At 40.2% G+C, this 19,406-nt stretch overlaps 1 protein-coding gene across 4 annotated transcripts in view; it reads right to left on the reverse strand.

Annotated features, from left to right (window-relative positions):
* VSTM4 (V-set and transmembrane domain containing 4) overlaps nt 1-19,406 on the reverse strand; it is a 161,706-nt gene that overhangs the window by 58,324 nt on the left and 83,976 nt on the right. For 3 of the 4 annotated variants that reach the window (XR_013485215.1, XM_078150904.1, XM_020997079.2), the window contains exons 6-7: nt 14,790-14,896; nt 12,825-12,886 (exon numbers count right to left, since the gene is read on the reverse strand). Coding sequence is in view for 2 of the 4 variants with exons in the window: in XM_078150904.1 (XP_078007030.1) it covers nt 12,825-12,886; nt 14,790-14,896 (169 nt within the window). In the remaining 2 variants the exon portion in view is untranslated. Of the gene's footprint in view, nt 1-12,608; nt 12,692-12,824; nt 12,887-14,789; nt 14,897-19,406 lie in introns of all 4 variants that reach the window. The other variant, XR_013485216.1, reaches the window with a different exon arrangement.

Raw genomic sequence — 19,406 nt, forward strand, 5'->3', positions numbered from 1 at the left:
AACCCCAAATGGGGTCACAAAGAGTAGGAAACAACTGAAAACAACTAAACAACAAATTCTCAGTTACCCTCATCCCCTTCAGTAGGGATAATTATATTTGTGCTGACTATTTCAGAGAGTTGGGCTTATGAAAATGATACCAGGTGATAAAGGAATGACTAGTCCTGGTCTATAAGGACAGATAATGGAAAACGCCTTTTTCCTCATAGAAAATTAAGTCAACAAGTATTTATTTAGAACTAGGGCTAGAGTCCTAGGCCTCCTCTGACCTCAATACTGAACATATCTGTGCGTGCTTCTCTTTTATGCCTAGCAGGTACCAGTCATTTGAGGTGGGGAACTACTGTGGCAGAATGGTGCACATAATTCCAGACACAATTGCTGCGCCCCTCTGTTTTGCAAAGCTTTTTTCTTTGTTACAAAGGATGGGTGTGCAGACATGGGGATAGAATTGGTAAAGAACAGACAGGGAAAGAACCATAGTGTATAATAAAAGAACATTATCACTTTGATACTTCGAAAAGCTATCAATAAAATTAGAAGATGATATTATAGAAGTAAATAAATTACTTTATGAATATGAGCTATCATCATCTCAACCCATGGCCATTGTCAGCAGCTAATAATTAATTGTTCATCTAACTGCATGCTATTATTCAGAAGTATTCAATCATAAGCCATGTGTTCCCCCCAAAGTGTGTGTAGACAAATGTGTGAATGTTGGGGTGGGGAGGGAATGGCTAGAGGTGAGGAGATTAATTTTAGTATTCTTCTACTCAACAAAATTCCCAAATTAAACTTCTTTCTCATAATTTGAATATGCATTATTTGAATACTTCTGTAAAGTTCTCTTCTAGGTCTTCCTGGAGGTTATAAATTCAATTTTCTTCCATTAAAATTTATGTTTGATCAATAATCAGTGAAAAATATAATAAATCCTTAAAAGTAGATAGTATCTTTCACATTTTCACCTGGATATCCTAAAAGCATCTCAAACTCAACATGGCAATAATGTTATTAATTTTATTTCCCTTTTCCCCAAAAAGTCCCCATCCCTTAGCCAAATTTTCCTATTTCTGTTGAAAATAATAGCCTCTGAATATTTGACCTTACTTTGAATCTCTCCCTTATAGCTCTGGCCCAATCACTTCTACACACAGTGGCCAGATTAAAATCTCTAAAATAGATCAGATCATATGACTTCCCTACTCAAAAATCTTTTAATATTGCCTCTGGTAATAATAATAATATCTAGTATTTACACAGCACTTTAAGGTTTGCTAAACACTTTACAAATATTGTCTCATTTGATTCTTGCAATACTCCTGGTGAGGTAAACAATAGGATAAAATACAAACCTTCATCCTGGCGTCTAAAGTCCTTCATAATGTGGCTCTCCATTACCTTTCCAGTTATTTTATATTGATGTTCTTTGCACTCTGTTTTAATCAAACTTGCCTCCTGGCTCTTCCCTGACCTCCTATGTACTGACTCTAGACTTTGTATAAGTGCCTCCCCTCTCTTTCTTGACCTCTCTTTATGAACTTCCTCCCCTCCGTAGGAGTCCTATCTGTTCATGATCACTTTCTTTAAAGTGGCTTTCTATTACTTTGTACAACAGTTTATATATAACCCCACTAGAATGTAAGCTGCTTGAGGGCAGGAACTATTTTCTTCTTTATTCTACCAGTACCTAGTACAGTGCCCTGTAGGTACAACGCACTCAGTAAATAATTGTTGAATTGACATACTCTTTCATAAGATCAAAATACTATATTAACCTTCCATCTTACTCTGTGACCCCATCTGGGGTTTTCTTGGCAAAGATACTGGAGTGGTTTGCCATTTCCTTCTCCAGCTCATTTTACAGATGAGGAAACTGTGGCAAACAGGGTTAAATGACTTGTCCAGGGTTATACAGAGACTAAGTGTCTGAGACCAGATTTGCACTCAGGAAGATGAGGCTTCCTGACGTCAGGACTGGTGCTGCACGCATTATGGCGCCACCTGACTGCCCACGTGCCTTGAGTACTGGAGATTAAATAAATTAACAAACTGACCCAAGATCCCACAGCCAGTGTGTTAGAAAAGAGACTTGAAGTAGCACATGACTCTGAGGCCAGTGTTTTACACAAGATGTATCACTGCCTTTCCTTTATCAGTTGTAACTGCTTAGCAATATGTAAGGATGACTTGGTAATCACTTCATGAGTCCTAGCAGGTCTTCAGTACATGACCCATCGTGCAGTGAAATTCCAGGGTTCCTGTGAGGTCCAGAGGAAGCGTGACTTCTCTCTGCTTCTGAGTCTGAAACAGGGAAAAGCTGACTTCTCTGGCCACTTCAGATGCTAAGAATCTTATCTCGCCTTTGTAGTTTTCCATCCCAGAAAAGATCACATTCTGCTCAAAGCCACTTGGTGCCACTCGTTTGTGGCCTGTGGAACCATCTCTTCCTCTCCCTTATTTTCTGACTCCTTCATCTGATGAACTTTCCTTGAATCACTATCCGTTTCAAGATTCCAGCATCTATTCTTCCTCTCTCTGCCGCCCCACCCCCTACCCCAATCTATCGACATACATAACTCCCAGTGACAATAATGTGAAATGCATGTGTACCAAGGGGAGCATAGAATTTTTATCTCTGCTGAAATGGTACCAATCCGATAGAAGGAAGTTGTTGGGGTTTTGTTTTCTGCTCTTTTGCTTTTTTTTTTCCCAAAGCTTTTACTCAGGGCGACGGATTGCGTGTTTGCGTAATGGTGGTGGGTTTTTTTTTCTTTTTAATTTTAAATCGAGATTATGTACATATTTTATGCAGGTTAATATATCCTTTTCATGTAAAATTTAACTGAAGCCAATTCTAACACATTAACGACAACAAGAGAAATTCTCCAGCTTATTATAAACATCCTTCAAAAAACCTGAAATGCATGTCCTCTGGAAATAATTTTGCCAGTATTTAGATTATTATTAAAATCTTCTCAGAATACTAATGTTGGTGTCTAATGTGCCTTAAAGCCCCCTTTCCCCGCCCCCTGCTTATGATAGTGAAACTCTTTTCTGGCCCTGGTGGTACATTCTCTATGTCTAGAGCATAGCGACTGAGAAGAAGAGATTTTTCCCACAACCCAAGCAAGCTCTAAACTTGATGAGAGAGCTCCATTTATTCTCACTTTCCTGAGATCTAAGGCCACAACTGAACACAAACTCACTGTGGGGAATGATGAATTGAGTTCATTCTGTGTCTTTAACTCTGACAGACCAAATGATAGCTCAAATTTCCTGTTGATGTTTGCTGAAATGTGAGGTGATCCTGGGAAAGGCTGTATCTGCCACAGCATCAAAGATTTACAGACTACTGGAATTGAAAAGAACCGCTATGGTTTACCTAGTCGGGCTTCTGGCTACCAGGTGGGTTAGACTATACATACAAGAGCCATATAAGATAGGTTATTTTCTGTAATGTTACTGATTTCTAGAGATGAACATCTACAATCTCCTTTAGAAGCATTGTTATGTGTTCTTTATGTAAAAACAGTTTCTTGATGTCTAACTGAACTCTTACTGCAGATTAGGGCTCGCTCCTCTGTCTTTGGTGAAAGTGGTAACATAATGTATCCCTGTTTTATAAACATTCCTATTCTCAATGATGATATTTAAGTGTTATAGATTAGTCCTTATTAATACCAAAAAAAGTGACTGAGAGAACATTAATAATAACCAGTCTATTTACCCATTCTCCTAACTATACAAAAATCTTTATGAGAGTCATCTAGATAAACATGCATTGAAGCCATTCTCAATGAGGGTATTAGTAGGAAAAAGCACACTTTCATAAGTAATGTTCAACAATGGGCCACCCAGTTACTGTTTCAAGATTAATTGACACATGCAGAGAATATAAGATCCTATTGTGTTAATTATTGTTGATCACAAAAATAATAAATTCAGTATAACAAAATGCTGCCTGTTGTTCTTTTACAACAAAATGTATCTGATCCATAAAGCAAAATTATTCAAGATTTCAATGGAAATAACCCTATTTATCAATTATTTGATAACAAATATCAGGGAAGAAAAAAAAGGAGATGTACATTTGGTAAAAGTTCTCATCACTACAATGGAGATCTAGCAAAGTCCAATTTGACAAGTGATTCCCTATGGATGGTGTGGTCTTGTAGATGGACAATCTTGTGCTAACTGCAACAATCCCTAAACATTTCACAGGCTTCTGGAAGAAATCTATAATCACTCAAAGAAATTTGGCCCATCCATCCACATGGAAAGACCAGGTGGATGAAGAACGTCTACCAACCAGATTTCACCATGCTTTTAGATATACATGCTTCAGAACCCATCCAACATTCCGTATATCTGGGGAAAATAGTGCACATGGATTGCAAATTGGGCCCATGGCTGTACAGAAGGAAAAGAGCAAGCTGGATTGCTTTCAGGAAATTATAAAGCACCTTTTCTGACTCCAACCTTACAATGAACAGGCATCATCTAGCTGATGTTTGACATTAGAATGTTTGGTCTAGAACAAATTCTAGATAAATTCATCAACTTTAACTAGTCATTCAGATGGCTTGGTAGTAGGCATAAACAGCCTTCTTCACCCTCTTTTCTAGACTGATGAACTCTATCAAATCCAATTTAATAAATACTGATTATGTGCCTTCTCAATACAAGGCATTGTGCTAGGAATTGAAGATACAAAAGCATGTGACTATATGTGATTTTTTTCAATGACATAATTCCTACCCTGTAGGAGCTTATACTCTAGTAGGGGGAGGGGAATAACAGATGCAGAGGAGCAAAGTATAACAAAAAGTTAAGACAAATTGTTCTAGGAAAATCTGAGGGAGAAAGCACTTTCAGCTTTGTAATTAAGGGAGGCTTTGTAGAGAGGGAGGCCCATGAGCTAGATCTGAAAGGCAGACAGAAGTGCAAGGGCTAAGAGGAAGAAGTGAGTTCCAAACTCAGGAGAACATAAATCTAGGGTTCTTAAGCACTTTTTGTTTGTATGTGCCATATGTGCCATGGGCTCAGGAGTGCGCTAGAGCCAGCTCACGCTGGCTTAAGTGAACCAGCTGTTAAATTTTCCACGTGAGTTTTTACACCTGGGAAATCAGCAAACACTACAAATTAGGGCTTGATTTGTTGCTTTGCTCATTTTTGAGACTTAAGGAAATAATGAAGAAAAAGCTGATAATGCAAATTATGTCTAAAAGTATGTCGTGCGTGTACTTTTTCCCCCCAGAGAGCCTACTGTTAAACGTTTACCAGCACACTCCTGAGTAGACCCCAGTGGAAGTCTGGTGAAACCTATGGACTCCTTTTGAGAATAATGTTTTGAAGTACGTAAGAGAAAATACATTGGATTAGAAGGAAACCAATTATTTTGAAATACAATTATCAATAAAAAATTAAAAAAACAAGTTTACAAACCCCAAGTTAAGAATCCATGATAAATGAATGTATGGAGACAAGAGTTTTTGGGGTGAAATCAGGGGACAAGAAGTAGGGCTGCTTTGACTGCACTAGAGAGTAAGCAAGGTGGTGCCATAAAGCACAGAACACTGGGCCTGGAGTCAGGAAGACCTGAGTGAAAATCTCTCCTCAGATACTTACTAGCTGTGTGACCCTGGGCAAGTCACTTGACTTCTGTTTGACTCAGTTTCTTCAACTGAAAAATGAGGATAATAACAGCACCTCCCTCCCAGAGCTGTTGTGAGGATTCAATAATATTTATAAGATGATAAGCATAGTGCCTGGTATGTAATGGGTGCTAGATAAGTGCTTTTTCCCTTCCTCTCATTCTTCCTAGAAGTCATGAATGGCAATACATGAAATGAAGTTGGAAAGAAAAGTTACAGGCAGACTGTGAAGGCCCTCAAATGACTAATTAAGGAGTTGTGATTTCTCTTACGAGTAATGGGAAGCAGTTGAAGATTTTTGAGTTGAGGACCTCCATGGCCAAATTGATACATTAATATTATTTTGACGTGAAAGATGAACTGGAAAGGGGAGAAACTGGAGTGAAGGTGACTAATCAGGAGGTTATTTCTTATCACACTCTAGGCAAATGGTAAGGCTCTGAATAGGGGTGAAAGCAGTTTGCCCTGAGAGTAGAACCAAGAGAATGTGGTGACTAGATGCATGTGGGGTGAGTTGGGGAGAGAAGAATTTGGGGAAGAACAATAAAAGATGAGTTCTGGGTCATGAGCCTGGATTAGAAGAGGATGATAAATTATGAATGGCATTAGGTATTTTAACAGCAGCATTATATTGTTGACTCAACATTGCCTGACTTCCAACCTTTTATCATTGTTAACTAGTTTTTCACCAGATACTCAAGATAGCTTTAAAAAAAAATGGGCATTTATGAAAAACTTCACCTTGTTTTTTCATGGACCTGATAGGTATACACATAAAAGTGACCAGGTGTGGCCTCAGGAGAAGGGCCAATGTCAATGCTTGCCCCATCGCACACCAGGACACCAAGACCATGCTCCATATATGCTTATGATGGACTATCTATCTAATTGATCATTTCAGACGGCTTGCTTCTCTCCCAAGTTGTTGGCAATTTGATTCAATTCAACCCAACAAATAACTATCAAGCTATCATTATGTTCAGTGGACTGTACCAGGTGCTATGAGAGATACAAAGCTTAGACCTCACCTTACATTGGCCATGGCTGAATAAGGCCAGAATTCCCAATTCTACTGTATTTTTTGCAGTGCTATGCCAGTAAATGATTAACAACTGGCTCTCGGGGGGGGGGGGATTCTATATACCTGACATACTTTTAAGTTTATTCTGCATTATGAACATTTCTCCATCTCTTTCTTATCAACAAGACAATAAATAAAATTCTGGTTTGTAATGCCTGCTAAGTTCCAGGGTGTAAATGCTCACTGAAGATTGAACAATCCACTCTCACTGAAAATTTAACAATCAACTCTCATGAACCAAGTTGAGCTGGTTCTAGTACACTCCTGAATTTGACTTCAAAGACATTTCCTTCCTACTTACCCCCATTAAGATCCAGGATCATAGATTTATAGCTGACACATGCTTTAGATTCCATGGAGTCTATCTCTTTAATTTCACAGATGAGATAACTGAAAGCATCTGAGGCAGCATTTGAACCCAGGCTTTCCTGACTCTGTTCCTTACGTATCTATACAATGCTTGTATCTCCAGCACTTTGTATAGTGCCTGGCACATAGTATGGACTCAATAAATGTTTATTGACTATTGACTCTCCCCTGCAACGTTTTGCCTCTCCGTCAGCGAGCTGGGGATGGGGCTAAACAAAACAATGTTCTATAGTTCTTGTCAGATGGACAAAAACTTCAAGCAGTTTATGCTGTAGATTTTAATGCATTTCATTGTAATGGTCTTCCTGGAAAGGCTTGGGAGCCTATAGGTTTGAAATGATTGCTTCACGAGGGGCCTCCATCCACACCAAGCACCAGGAGGTTTGACAAAATTCATGGTCATAATGACCAGTCCATTACTTTACTGATGATTGTAGGTCTCTCTCCCCTTGCTTCCATACAAATGCCTGGTCTTAAGTCAGTAGGTATGAGTCAAACCCTTCTCTCTCTGAGATAAGCATGCTTTTATCGTAGATGGAGATACCGAGATACCAAAGTGCATTTCCCGAATAATAGTTTGTTTAAAAAAAAACTTTCCTGTAAGCTGAGACAACACTAAGGGCATGATTCCCATCAGTATGTGGAAATGCAGTGAGTTCTGTGCTCTCCACGCTGCTTTTTCAGTTTATTATGGGATACTCAGGACTTTCCATTCCCTCCACAAGATACAATGAAATCTGGTTCCTGCCACTTACAGGCTTGTAGTGAAACTCATGCAAAGTGTCAGATAAAGGGGAGCTGTCATTGCTATTTATCCTTGTTTCACAGCTTTTAAAAGCTAGTTTGTTTGTTTTTGCCCAGATACTCAAGATAATGGAAATAATTGTTTTTTCTTCCCTTTCCATAACTCACTGAATCCATGACTGACCTTTCAAAAAAGTCACCTTTCTGTCTTCTATAGTTTGTCTTATACCAAGGAAGTAGTTATTGTGTTTCCCAGAAATCTAAGTGTGAATTTATCTGACAGAGGAAAGTATGTAAGGGGTGGGGAGGGGTTAGATGGATCAAAATACCTTGATCTCTTAAAAAATAAAGAAATAAACAACAACAACAAATCAAAAAAAAAAAAGAACCCAAACCATAACTTTGGGGGACTAGTGAGGCAACAGCCTCCTTTTTGCATATAGGCTTGTCTCCCATGGTAGTGGACTGTCAGGTGAGTGGGTATCGCCCCTCCCCACTTGTCCAAGTTTAAAGGATCACACAGGTCCTGCTGGTTCAGAGAGTAATAAGCTACATAGGCAGCTAGACTGCACAATGGATAGACTGTGAGATTTGGACTTAGGAAGTCCTGAGTTCAAATCCTGCCTCATATACTTAGTGAGTGGGAAAGTCCCTTAAATGTTCTCAACCTTAGTTTCCTCATCTGTAAAATGGGGATAATAATAGCATCTATCTCCCAAGGTGTTTTGAGGATCAAATGACATGACGTATGCAATGGTGCTTTGTACTACATAAATGTAGGTTATTATTTCTGTTGCTATTATTATGCATCTCTTTGCCCAGACTAAGCCCATGTCATTGGGCTTTTCTGGACCTTTTTTGGCCTCTTGGCTCAGGGACCATCCTGGGATCTTTTTGCTTTCTTCTTGCTGACTTGCTCTCTAGAAGGGTGACCAGTGGCACAATGGATAGAGCACTAGGCTTAGAGTCAGGAAGACCCGAGGTCAAGTCTAGCTTCAGAAACTTCCTAGCTGTGTGACCTTGACAAGTCATTTGACCTCTGTTTGCCACTAGAAAAGGAAATGGCAAAGCACTTTAGTATCTTCGCCAAGAAAACCCCATGGACAGAGAGATCCACAGGGTCATAAAGAATTGGACACAACTCAACAACAACATCCTTCTCTAGTGTTTGTTAACAGGCCTCTTGGGTCTATTCCTTCTAAGATGCTATGCTGACAACCTGGTGCTACTCTCCTCCCCTCCACTGCTCAGACTTACCTGTTGTTTCTAGCCTTTTGTACACTATCAGCTTTCTCCATATTCTTATACAGCATGAGATCTCACTCCCAACCCTAATCTGGGTCTAACGAAATCTCATCTTTCAAGATCTCCACTGGTGCCATAGAAGACTCATGTCCAGTCCATGTTGGGTTCTAACACTGGGTGGGGCCAAGCTGAATAGAATGTAGCATCCCTACCTCCCAATATGAACATTGATCTCTCTTTACAAAATCTAGGCATGTTATTGTTGCCTTGTTTAGAGGACGCAGACAGATCTTGATAATTTTAGTCAACGAGGTTGCCTCCAAGATGGTTGAGTATTATGAACTCTTGTTGAAGGATTGGACTGTGGTCTGTAAAAATACGATAACAGACCAGCTTAGTATTTGTGGGACCTTTTTTCTCTTTCTCTGGTTTGGAAGAAGGAGTACCTCAGTGCATGTATGTTTCAGGGCCAGGAAGAAAAGAGGAGTTTGAGGAAGCTGTGTGTGTGTGTGTGTGTGTGTGTGTGTGTGTGTGTGTGTGTGTGTGTGTGTGTGTGTGTACATATACACAAGAAACTGATAATGGCTGCCTTGGAGCAAAAGCACATGGGGAGTTGCATGAGCTTGCCCAAGACCCAAGAATAGACTGTCTCAGCCCAAGAGACATCAGTCAGTTAGGACATTGATAAGAGTTCTTACAGAAGCACATGGCTAAAGCAGACATATGTTTGCCTACTTAACGTGAGTAAAGAATATATCAACAACATTCCTGAGTAATGCCTTTCTTAGGGAAATAAGACTGACTGCCCATATAGTTCCTGAACAATATTTTCTTAGAAGGTGATCATCCATGTGGCCCCGAAGCTACAGGGACACTGAAATTGACCTACGACTTGGAGAAGCAAGGAATTTGAACCTTGCTACATTTTCCCTGGGGCAGCTAGGTGGCACATTGAGGCAGCTAGATGGTGCAATGGGTAGAGGCCTGGATTTAGAAAGACTCATCTTCCTGAGTTCAAATCCAGTCACAGACACTAACTTTGTAACCCTGAGCAAGTCACTTAACCCTGTTTACCTCCGTTAGAGAAGGAAATTGCAAGCTACTCCAGTGCCTTTGACAAGAAAACTCCAAATGGGACCACGAAGAGTCAGACGCAAATAAAAAAAAAATGAATAAATGAACCATATCCCTACTTTTACAGTGACTGATTTGCACAGTGCAGGTCAGATAGGAAGAGGATTGTTTGTCCAGCAGCTCCCAAGCTAGTTCCATCCCCTTGGATAAAGTATGCTTATCTCCTGCTTGCTCTCCCTGGTACAAGTCTCTCCCTATTCTTGTCCATCTCCTGCTCAGCTGTCAAAGTGATTTTCCAAAAGTGCCCCTCTGACCATGTCACTCCCCTACTCAATCAACTGGGATCCGATGACATTGGCCTCCTTGCTGTTCCTTAAACAATACAATCCATCTCCCAACTCTGGCCATTTTCACTGGCTGTCCTCCATGTATGGAATGCTCTTCCTCTTCATCTCTGCCAGGCTTCCCTGTTTTCCTTCAGATTGCAGCTAAAGTCCCCCAAAATCCCTCAGCTAAAGCCAACTTAAAGACTTCTACAGGCAGCCCTTCTTAATTTTAGGCCCTTCCCTCTGTTATTTCCTAATTATCCTTTATAGTTTGTTTGTATGTCGTTGTTTGCATGCTGTCTTCTTCATTCGATTGTTAGTTTCTTTTCTTTATATCTTCAGAGCTTATCCCAGTACCTGGCACGCAGCAGGTGATTAGTAAATGTTTATTGACTCTAAATCATATTATGGCTCTAGGAGTCTTGGTGGGGTGAGTATTGGGGGATGGGAGTGACAGAACAAGTGGTAAAGAGAAATTCACTAGAATAACAAAGGGCTGCTCTGATAGAACGTCCCAGTTTAGTTTCCTTCCAAGGACAGCTTATAGGCTATGTCAATACTTTATGTGTTTTCGTATCTCTCTATGCAATTTTGTGAATATTTTTGTGTATATGCATTCCCTTTAGCTATATACTATCCTACTCACATGTGTTATATCTTTGGATGCCTACTTGGGAGCTAACACCCTGTCATCTACATCTGTGGACATATAGGCAGCAGCCAAACCCACGCCATATTTGGAGATTTTACTGATATGGACCGTAAGTGGGTTCAACAAGCTGAAATCTTCCCTTTTCTGGTCAGCCCCCAGACCTTATCTGTTAGCATAGAGGTCTAGAGATCTTTGGACCATGGATATTAGACTAAGAAACAAGCATATAAATCTTAAACTAAATGAACAATGCTGCACAAACCCCTAACAGCTTTATCCCATAAGTATCATTACATCATACCTCTGTCCCCATCTATTGGGACCTCCAAAAAGGTAAAGCCTTAGAATTATTTTTCTAAAGGTTCTTGCCAAGGTCTGTTAGGGCCAAAAGGTAGCTATTGACTGTTGTTTCAGCAGACATCAAGACTTATTGATCTAAGAGGTAAATATTGATTAAGGCGAAACTAAGGTCAATACTTGCCTCTTGGGACAATAAATCTTAATGTTCACTAAAACCTGCAAACACTACACATAAAAATTTTGTGTACTATGGGTTTGACTCTGGAGTCCTTATAGGGAGTGGAAGCCCACAGGTATTGTCCAGGTCCTGGCCAGTTCTATCTAATACGATGAGACCTCACCAATGTACTTTGCTTTGCATAATTGAGAAGCTTCTGAAAGGTTGCGTGTAAAACAAATATTTCTAAATAAAATGACAATTGAAATGTATTGGGCAATTTGACAGTAAAAGAAACCCTAACATAAATAGTTTTGTTAAATAAAGAATTCTTTTTAAAAAAAATAAGAGTGGGTCTCCCTCTTTCATTGATGCTATAAAATGTAGGCCTGATCCCACTACTGTTCAGCATGGAGACTTTTCCTGCCCTATTTTCAGCTTAGGCTGGTTCATCCTTCCTTAGACAACTAGGCAGCCTGCTGCTCTTGGAGGTTCCCTCTGTTAATACTACACTAGTGTGGACATTTGATTTTCCTCATGAACTGCATCTCAGAACTCCTGGACTGAAGAGATCCCATAGTTTCAGCCTCCCTGCCATCTGTGATTATAGGCAGGTACCACCATGCACAGCTAAGAACTGATTTTTCAGAACAATTAATCATCAGGGATCTTCTGATCTACCTTCTGTGTAAAAATTTCCATACGTTGTGTTTACTTAAAGAAAGATATATCTGCTAAAGGTTTAGCAAATATACCTGAAACTAGAACCATTATTTTGAATATGTCTTTTTAGTATATATCTAAGTAGTAGAGAGTCTGGCAAAATTATATTTTTAATATTTCATACTTTCAAAGAGGTCAAAGCTTGCTTCACCTTAAATGGAGAGAGACAGACAGACACAAGATGACAGAGAGACAAAGAGACAGAGACAGTGCTATGTTTGAAAAGAGGGCCAGATTCAGGGTCAGAATTCAAGCCCTATGTCAGAAAGAATCCCACCTGGATGTAGGACAAGTGGTGCAACACACAGGCTCAAGGAAATGGGACAAGGATCATATCAGAAGCTGAGGGCAGCCACTTCCCTGCAAGTGTAAGCAAGAAAAGGACTGACTACCATTTTGTTAATATTTCTAAGTTGATAAAGACACCATTCACTTCTTTGAAAACACTGAAAACTTGAGGTGAAAAATAAAAATAAGAAGCAAAACTACTCACCAGAATAACTTTTCTTTGTGGTTTCAGCAACTTTGGTTTGTGGAAAGCATTAGCTATTGGAGCTAAGGAAACAAATAGACAAATTAGTCTGCCAACCTCACTTAGGAGTTGGAGAAAATACATGCAGTTATCATTCCAGACCATGCCCTCCTTTCCTCTGCCTGGTCAAATATTCATAGGAACAAACAGGCCTCTTCATCAAGTCACGTCATGTGCCAATCCACTATCTCAAGTGGCTTTATTTTCTTAAAAGGTACAGGACATACCATCTTCCCAACTTCCAAATTCAATATGGAAGCTCCCTCTATACTGAGCGTATGCTATAAATAGGGTCAGAGCATAGACACACCCACTGAGGACAAAGGAAGTAAATTAGCCTTTGCATCAGAATCCTTCTTCTCACATTGTTCCTTTATAGCTCCTTCTGTAATCTACCTTTCTCACAAAGGTGATATCTGGAAAGTGAGCATCGCCTGGCCTACCAATGAGTAGAACTGGAATGAGCCAAAGTACTGAATTTGGAATTAACCCAGAATGCATTTGTCTATCTATTTCTTCACTTTTATTAAATTATAATACTGGTCTTTCCCCAGAGCATGCTGGAGGAAGTAACACTAATAACTTCACCTAATAACTAATAACTTTAATAAAACATAGAACTTAAAACTTTTTTCAAAATACTTTTACATACATTATTACAATTGATTTTCACAGAAGCCCTCTGGAGAATGTAGGGGATATTATCCCCTTTTCTTTATTAGCCAGACTTGTGATTTTATCAATGTAAGGAGCTTCCAACATGGAAACTCCCTTTCCTGAGGCATATCAGCAATGCATCTGTCTTAGAGAGTTGTTGGGACCACAGAAATGTCAGAGAATCATAGAAGCACAGATTTAGAGATAGAAAGGCACTTAGAGGTCATCTAGTTGAACCTCCTCATTTTAAATATGAGGAAACTGAAACACAGAGAAATTAAGTGACTTGCCCAGGGTCATGGAGCTAGGAAGTGCCTGATATAGGATTTGAGCCCAAGTCTTTCTAATTTCAAGGCTAGTCTTTTATGTATTAGGCCATGTTGGTTCTAATTCCCATTTTAAAAATAAGAAAACTGAGGGTTCATAGAGATTAAGTCAAATTACCCATCATCACAAATGAGTTAGGTTCAAAACCAAACCTAAAACAGCCTCAGACATTTAATAGCTGTGTGACCCTGGGCAAGTCACTTAACTTTTTTTCTTCAGCCCCTCATCTGTAAAATGAGCTGGAAAAGGAGATGACAAACCACTCCAGTAACTTTGCCAAGAAAATTCCAAATGGGGTCATGAAGAGTCAGACATGACTGAAATGACTGAACAACATGGACTAATTATTACAGCAAATGTAATGTAGTGGAGTGGATAGAGCTCTAGAAGATGTGGGTTCAAATCCTTCTTCTGGAGCTTAGTAGCTATGTGACCATGGGCGAGTCACTTCAACTTTCTGAGCCAACGATAACTCTCCAAGACCATAAGTTACAGACAGGTCATGATATGCAGGGGAGGAGGAAGTTCCCACCCTCATGAAATTGCAGGTCCTGCACAAAAATTATGTAACCACGGGTATAATTACAAGTCCTAGGCAACCATGAACCTCCATGATGTTGCCATATTTATAAAATTGATTCCTTAATGTCTCTAGTACCCACTCCCACAGGGCTCTCCTGAGGCTGAAATGAGGTATGTATATAAAGCCCTTTGCAAAGTTTCAGGATGTATGTACATTTCAGCTCTTGTTATCATTATTACTGAGGTACTGGCATATTTACTATAGACCTTCAATCTACAGCTTCTCTATGCCTTCTTTCAATCCAATTCAAAAAACATCTATTAGTCAGTGCTTACTATGTGCTCATGGGAAAAATTCCAGACAAATTTTCAGGGCTTTTTGTGCTTTGAGTTTGTGAAGATTCACGTCCCTCTCAGTACCTTTGGCAGGAACTGCAGGAGGGACATCAGGCTTCTCTTTCCTCTTGTTGGTCTTTTTTGGTTGGAGAGGTGACAAGCTTGTCACACTGGTGACTGTCTCCCCTGAGCTGTGAAGAGAAAGACTCCTTGTGAAGCTCCTGAGCAGCCAGGCAGGAAGGAGACAAACCGACTGGGAGGCAGAGGAGACTGAGAAAGAGACAAAGAAACAGAGATAGATAGGGAGATAGGGAGGAGAGAGAGAAAGGAGGGGGAGAGATGAAGAAAAGAGAGAGAGGGAGGAGAGAAAGGAAGGAAAGAGAAAGAGGAGAGAAAAAGGCAAAGGAAGAGACAGAAGAGAGAGAGAAAGAAGGAAGAGTGTAAAAGAAGAAAGAAAAGAGGGAGAGATGAGGGAGAAAAAAGATAAAGAAACAGAGATTGACAGAGACAAGGAGGAGAGGGAGAAAGGAAGAAGAGAAATAATAGAAAGAGCACAAGTAGAAATAGAAGAAGGAGAGAAAGGAGGAAAAGAGAGAGGAGGAAAAGAGTAGAGGAAAAGAGGGGAGGAAGAGAAAAAGACAGAAATAGAGGCAGGTAGATGGAGGAGAGATAGAAAGGAGAGAGAGAAAATGAAAAAAGAGAGAGGAAGGAGAGCAAGAAGAAGGAGGAGGGAGAGAAAAAGACAAGGAAACACACAGGGAGAAAGAAAGAGGAGAGAGAAAGAAGAAGGAAGTAGAGAGTGGAAGGGAAGAAAGAAGGAGGACAGGAAGGAGATAAAGGAGGAAAAGAGAGGAAAAAAGGGAGAAAGAGAAGGGAGAGCAAGAGACAAAGAAACAGAGACAGACAAGGAGACAGAAAAAAAGAGAGAGAAAGGAGAGCGAAAAAGAACAGAGTAGAAAAAGAGGACAGCAAGAAAGGAGGGGAAAAGAGGAGAGAAAGAGAAAGAAGGGAGAAAGAGGAGAGAGAAAGAGATAAAGAAACAAAGATAGGGAGACAGAGAGAAGAGAGAGAAAGGAGAAAGAGAGAAGAGAAAGAAAGAAATGGACAAAGAGAGAGCAGACAAGCCCTCTCCATGTCTACACCTGTTTTCCCAGCAGTATGACTCAACCTGCCTGATTTGTGCTAAAGAACTAGGGATCCCAGTTATTCTCCATATCCCTCCAAGGCAGGTTAGGATCATTCTCAACATGGGGTATGGTTATTACTCGGTTATTACTCCTGATAAAATGCAGAGTCATTGTTTTGTCTCCTATCCTACCTGACATGTCCCACCATCTGTTTGCTTCATGTCTTTTTATAAGGTATAATAACTATCTTGGCTATGCGTCCTTGAGGAAACTGTTTTTAAAAGGCTTAGATCTGCACACAACGACAAATCATTCTATCTGGTCCTCACAACAACCCTGTCAAATAGATAGCATGGCTATTATCATTTCCCTATTTTAGAGAAGAGGAAAATGAGGCAAGTAGCTCACAGCACAGCCAAGACTCCAAGTACAGTGCCTTTTGGTTAACTGAACACTGTGATCAGAGACAGAGATTAAAAATAGGGGCCCAAAGAGATCAACTGAAGGAGGGAATGACAAAAGAAAGTGAGGCGATCAACTTAAGAACTTGGCTAAGTGAGCTTTTGTAATCACTTTACTCCTCAATAGTCTGAAGGCTTTACCATTAACTAAATCCAGCACTCTAATATAAAAGCTTGCTCTGGTATAAGAGGACCTGGGTTCAAATTCTCTCTCTAATGATTATTACTTGTGGGATTTGGGGCCAGCCAACTAACCTCCCTGGGGCCTCAGGTTTCCCATGTATAAAAAAGGGGATCGGTCTAGATGGCCTCTGAGGGCCCTTCCACCTCTATAATCCGATTCATGCCTCAGATCAACCACTTACTAGCATCATGACTTTGGGCAAAATGCCTAAGCTCTCTGAATCTGCTTCCTCTTCCAAAAAATGGGAATAATAATGCTGGTGCTCTTTCTTTCATGGGGTTGATGCGTCCAGGAGAATAAAGTCAGTAAAGCACCTTTTAAGCTGGAGAGCTATACATTAATTATTTATTTGTTAGTCTTATAATTGTTATTACTGATTCTAAGATACGATTTCACTGAAGTTCTACTGTGATACCTAATTCCAAACCTATAGGTCCAAAACTGATTAGACTTAGAGATGCCCTTGGTTTCTTAAAAGCTCTGCCTGTGGAGTCACTGGCATAGCCCACCAAGCCGGAAAAGCTTTGAGCATGGGCTCAGTGACAGGCTACATATCTGTTAACCTAGGAATGGCCTAGCCAGGTTTCAGAGAGATTCTTACCCAGGTTAACTGCAGAGTGGTGAATTATTTAGATGAAGCAACTTTCAAAGAACAGTTGCTCAATCAGAGAGGACTTGCAATCTGGTGAAGGGAGTACCCCTACACACCAAATTAAAGGTTGTTATAGTACCAAGGTCTGATTATTACTGTTCTGGATCAAATTAAATGAAGAAGCAGAACAGTGTAGGTGGCAAAAAGTGTAGTCAATTCCTAGATTTGATTGTGTTAGGAAATTAGGCATGAGCAGCATTAATAAGTAAGCTTTATCAATTGGGCTTAAATACACAGCAAAGCAAATGTTGTGTAACACTATTCATTTATTCAATAAGCATTTACCGAACATAATTTTTATGTAAATAGTATCCTATTAAGCATAGGGCTCTGAATGAACTAAATGACTACATTTGCCATTGATTACACCCTCCAAATTCTAATCAAACTGACCTGTTTGCTCTTTTCCATTCATAATATCTCAACTCCCACCTCTGCACCTTTGCATAGGCTGTGTCCCATGTCTGGAATTATCTCTCTTCTCACTTCTGCCTCTTGGAATCCTTAGCTTCTTTCCATTCTCTCCCCTGCCCCAAATTAGCCCATATTTTGTATTTACTTCTCTGTATATGTTCTTTCCCTCTCAGTAGAATGTAAGCTCCTTCAGCACTGAAATTAGTTTCTGTCTTGGTATTCCTAGCATGTAGTATATAGTACCTGGCACATATTTGTACTTAATAAATGCTAGTTGAATTGATTTGAAATATTATTTCTCTATTTCTTGTTAAAAGGAGAGAAGGGAAGGGAAAGGAATAAGTATTTATATAGCTCCTGCTATGTGCCAGTGCTAAGTGTTTTTACAAATAAATATTATGTAACTTGGTTGCACTATATCATGAGAAGAGGAGAGGAGAGGAGAGGAGAGGAGAGGAGAGGAGAGGAGAGGAGAGGAGAGGAGAGGAGAGAAGGAGAGGAGAGGAGAGGAGAGAGAGAGAGGAGAGGAGAGGAGAGGAAGGAGAGGAGAGAGAGGAGAGGAGAGGAGAGGAGAGGAGAGGAGAGAGGAGGAGAGGAAGGAGAGGAGAGAAGGAGAGGAGAGGAGAGGAGAGGAGAGAAGAGAGAGAGAGAAAAGAAGAGGAGAAGAGAAGAGAAGAGAAGAGAAGAGAAGAGAAGAGAAGAGAAGAGAAGAGAAGAGAAGAGAAGAGAAGAGAAGAGAAGAGAAGAGAAGAGAAGAGAAGAGAAGAGAAGAGAGAGAGAAGAGAAGAGAAGAGAAGAGAAGAGAAGAGAAGAATGGAGAAGAGGGAAAGGGGAGGAGAAGGAAAGAGGGAGAGGGGAGAAAAGGGAGGGTAGGGAAGTTTCCAGGCCTACAGGGAAGTTTCCTACCTACTGTGGGTTTAAGTTGCTTCATCTTTAAATGAGGGAGTTGAACTAGATGATCTCTAAGGCCTTTTCCAGCTCCAAATCTACGATCCTAAGAGACTCTCATCTGTAAAATGGGGGCACTCAACTAGAAGATGCTTAAGATCCCTTCTGGCTCTAACCAGATTAAACTATGATTCTCCAACCACAGAACTCCTGTGAGTTTTGATTTTTCGTTTCTGCTTCCATCCTGAGGCTGTCATGTGCACAACTGAACATCACAGGGGCACACAATTCAAATCGTTATCCTCAGTGCATCTTAATCCCACCATCGCAACAACAATGCTTGTGAGCACACTTGGCTGACAAACAGCATGTCTTTGTGTCTTGGGTTTCCAATAAAAAGGAAGTGAGGGTATTATCTTAGGGTCCAAACAGTGTGGTATTATGTCTCTGACAGGAAAGGGCAAGCTTCTCTGGAGGGAGTTGGGAAAACAAGCATGGATGGAAACTCCCTGAAAATGAGGGTGCTTGGTTAGCTGGAGAGAGCTGCTATTTGTGGGTAGTTTATTTTTAACATCATTGCCTGATGTTTCTCCTCTCCGGGCTGGGGAAATGCCAACACACTCCATATCCAGGGGGCTTGCATTTGTGGGGTGGACAAAAGCCTCAGGGATTCCTTCCAAATCTTGAGCACTTTCCATCCCAGAAGGATGTCAATTGCTTTGTGCCCTGTTTCTTTCCTCTCTGAATTAACATCCTTCCACTGCAAATCTTAGTGTAATGTAGAAATGGGGAAAGATGAATCATCCCCCACCCCAACAAAATCTGGTTTGACTTCCAGATTCTCAAATGATCTATAAGAACAGCCATGATGATGATGATGATGACTCTCCTTCCCATGGTGCTTTTAGATTTAAAAAAAATATTTCCCTAAAAATAGCAATTTGAACTTTGAGAGCCTCAGTACTATATACCATA

Source organism: Phascolarctos cinereus, unplaced genomic scaffold (assembly GCF_003287225.1).
Source record: "Phascolarctos cinereus isolate Bilbo 61053 unplaced genomic scaffold, phaCin_HiC Scaffold_3;HRSCAF=262, whole genome shotgun sequence".
Taxonomy (NCBI): domain Eukaryota; kingdom Metazoa; phylum Chordata; class Mammalia; order Diprotodontia; family Phascolarctidae; genus Phascolarctos; species Phascolarctos cinereus.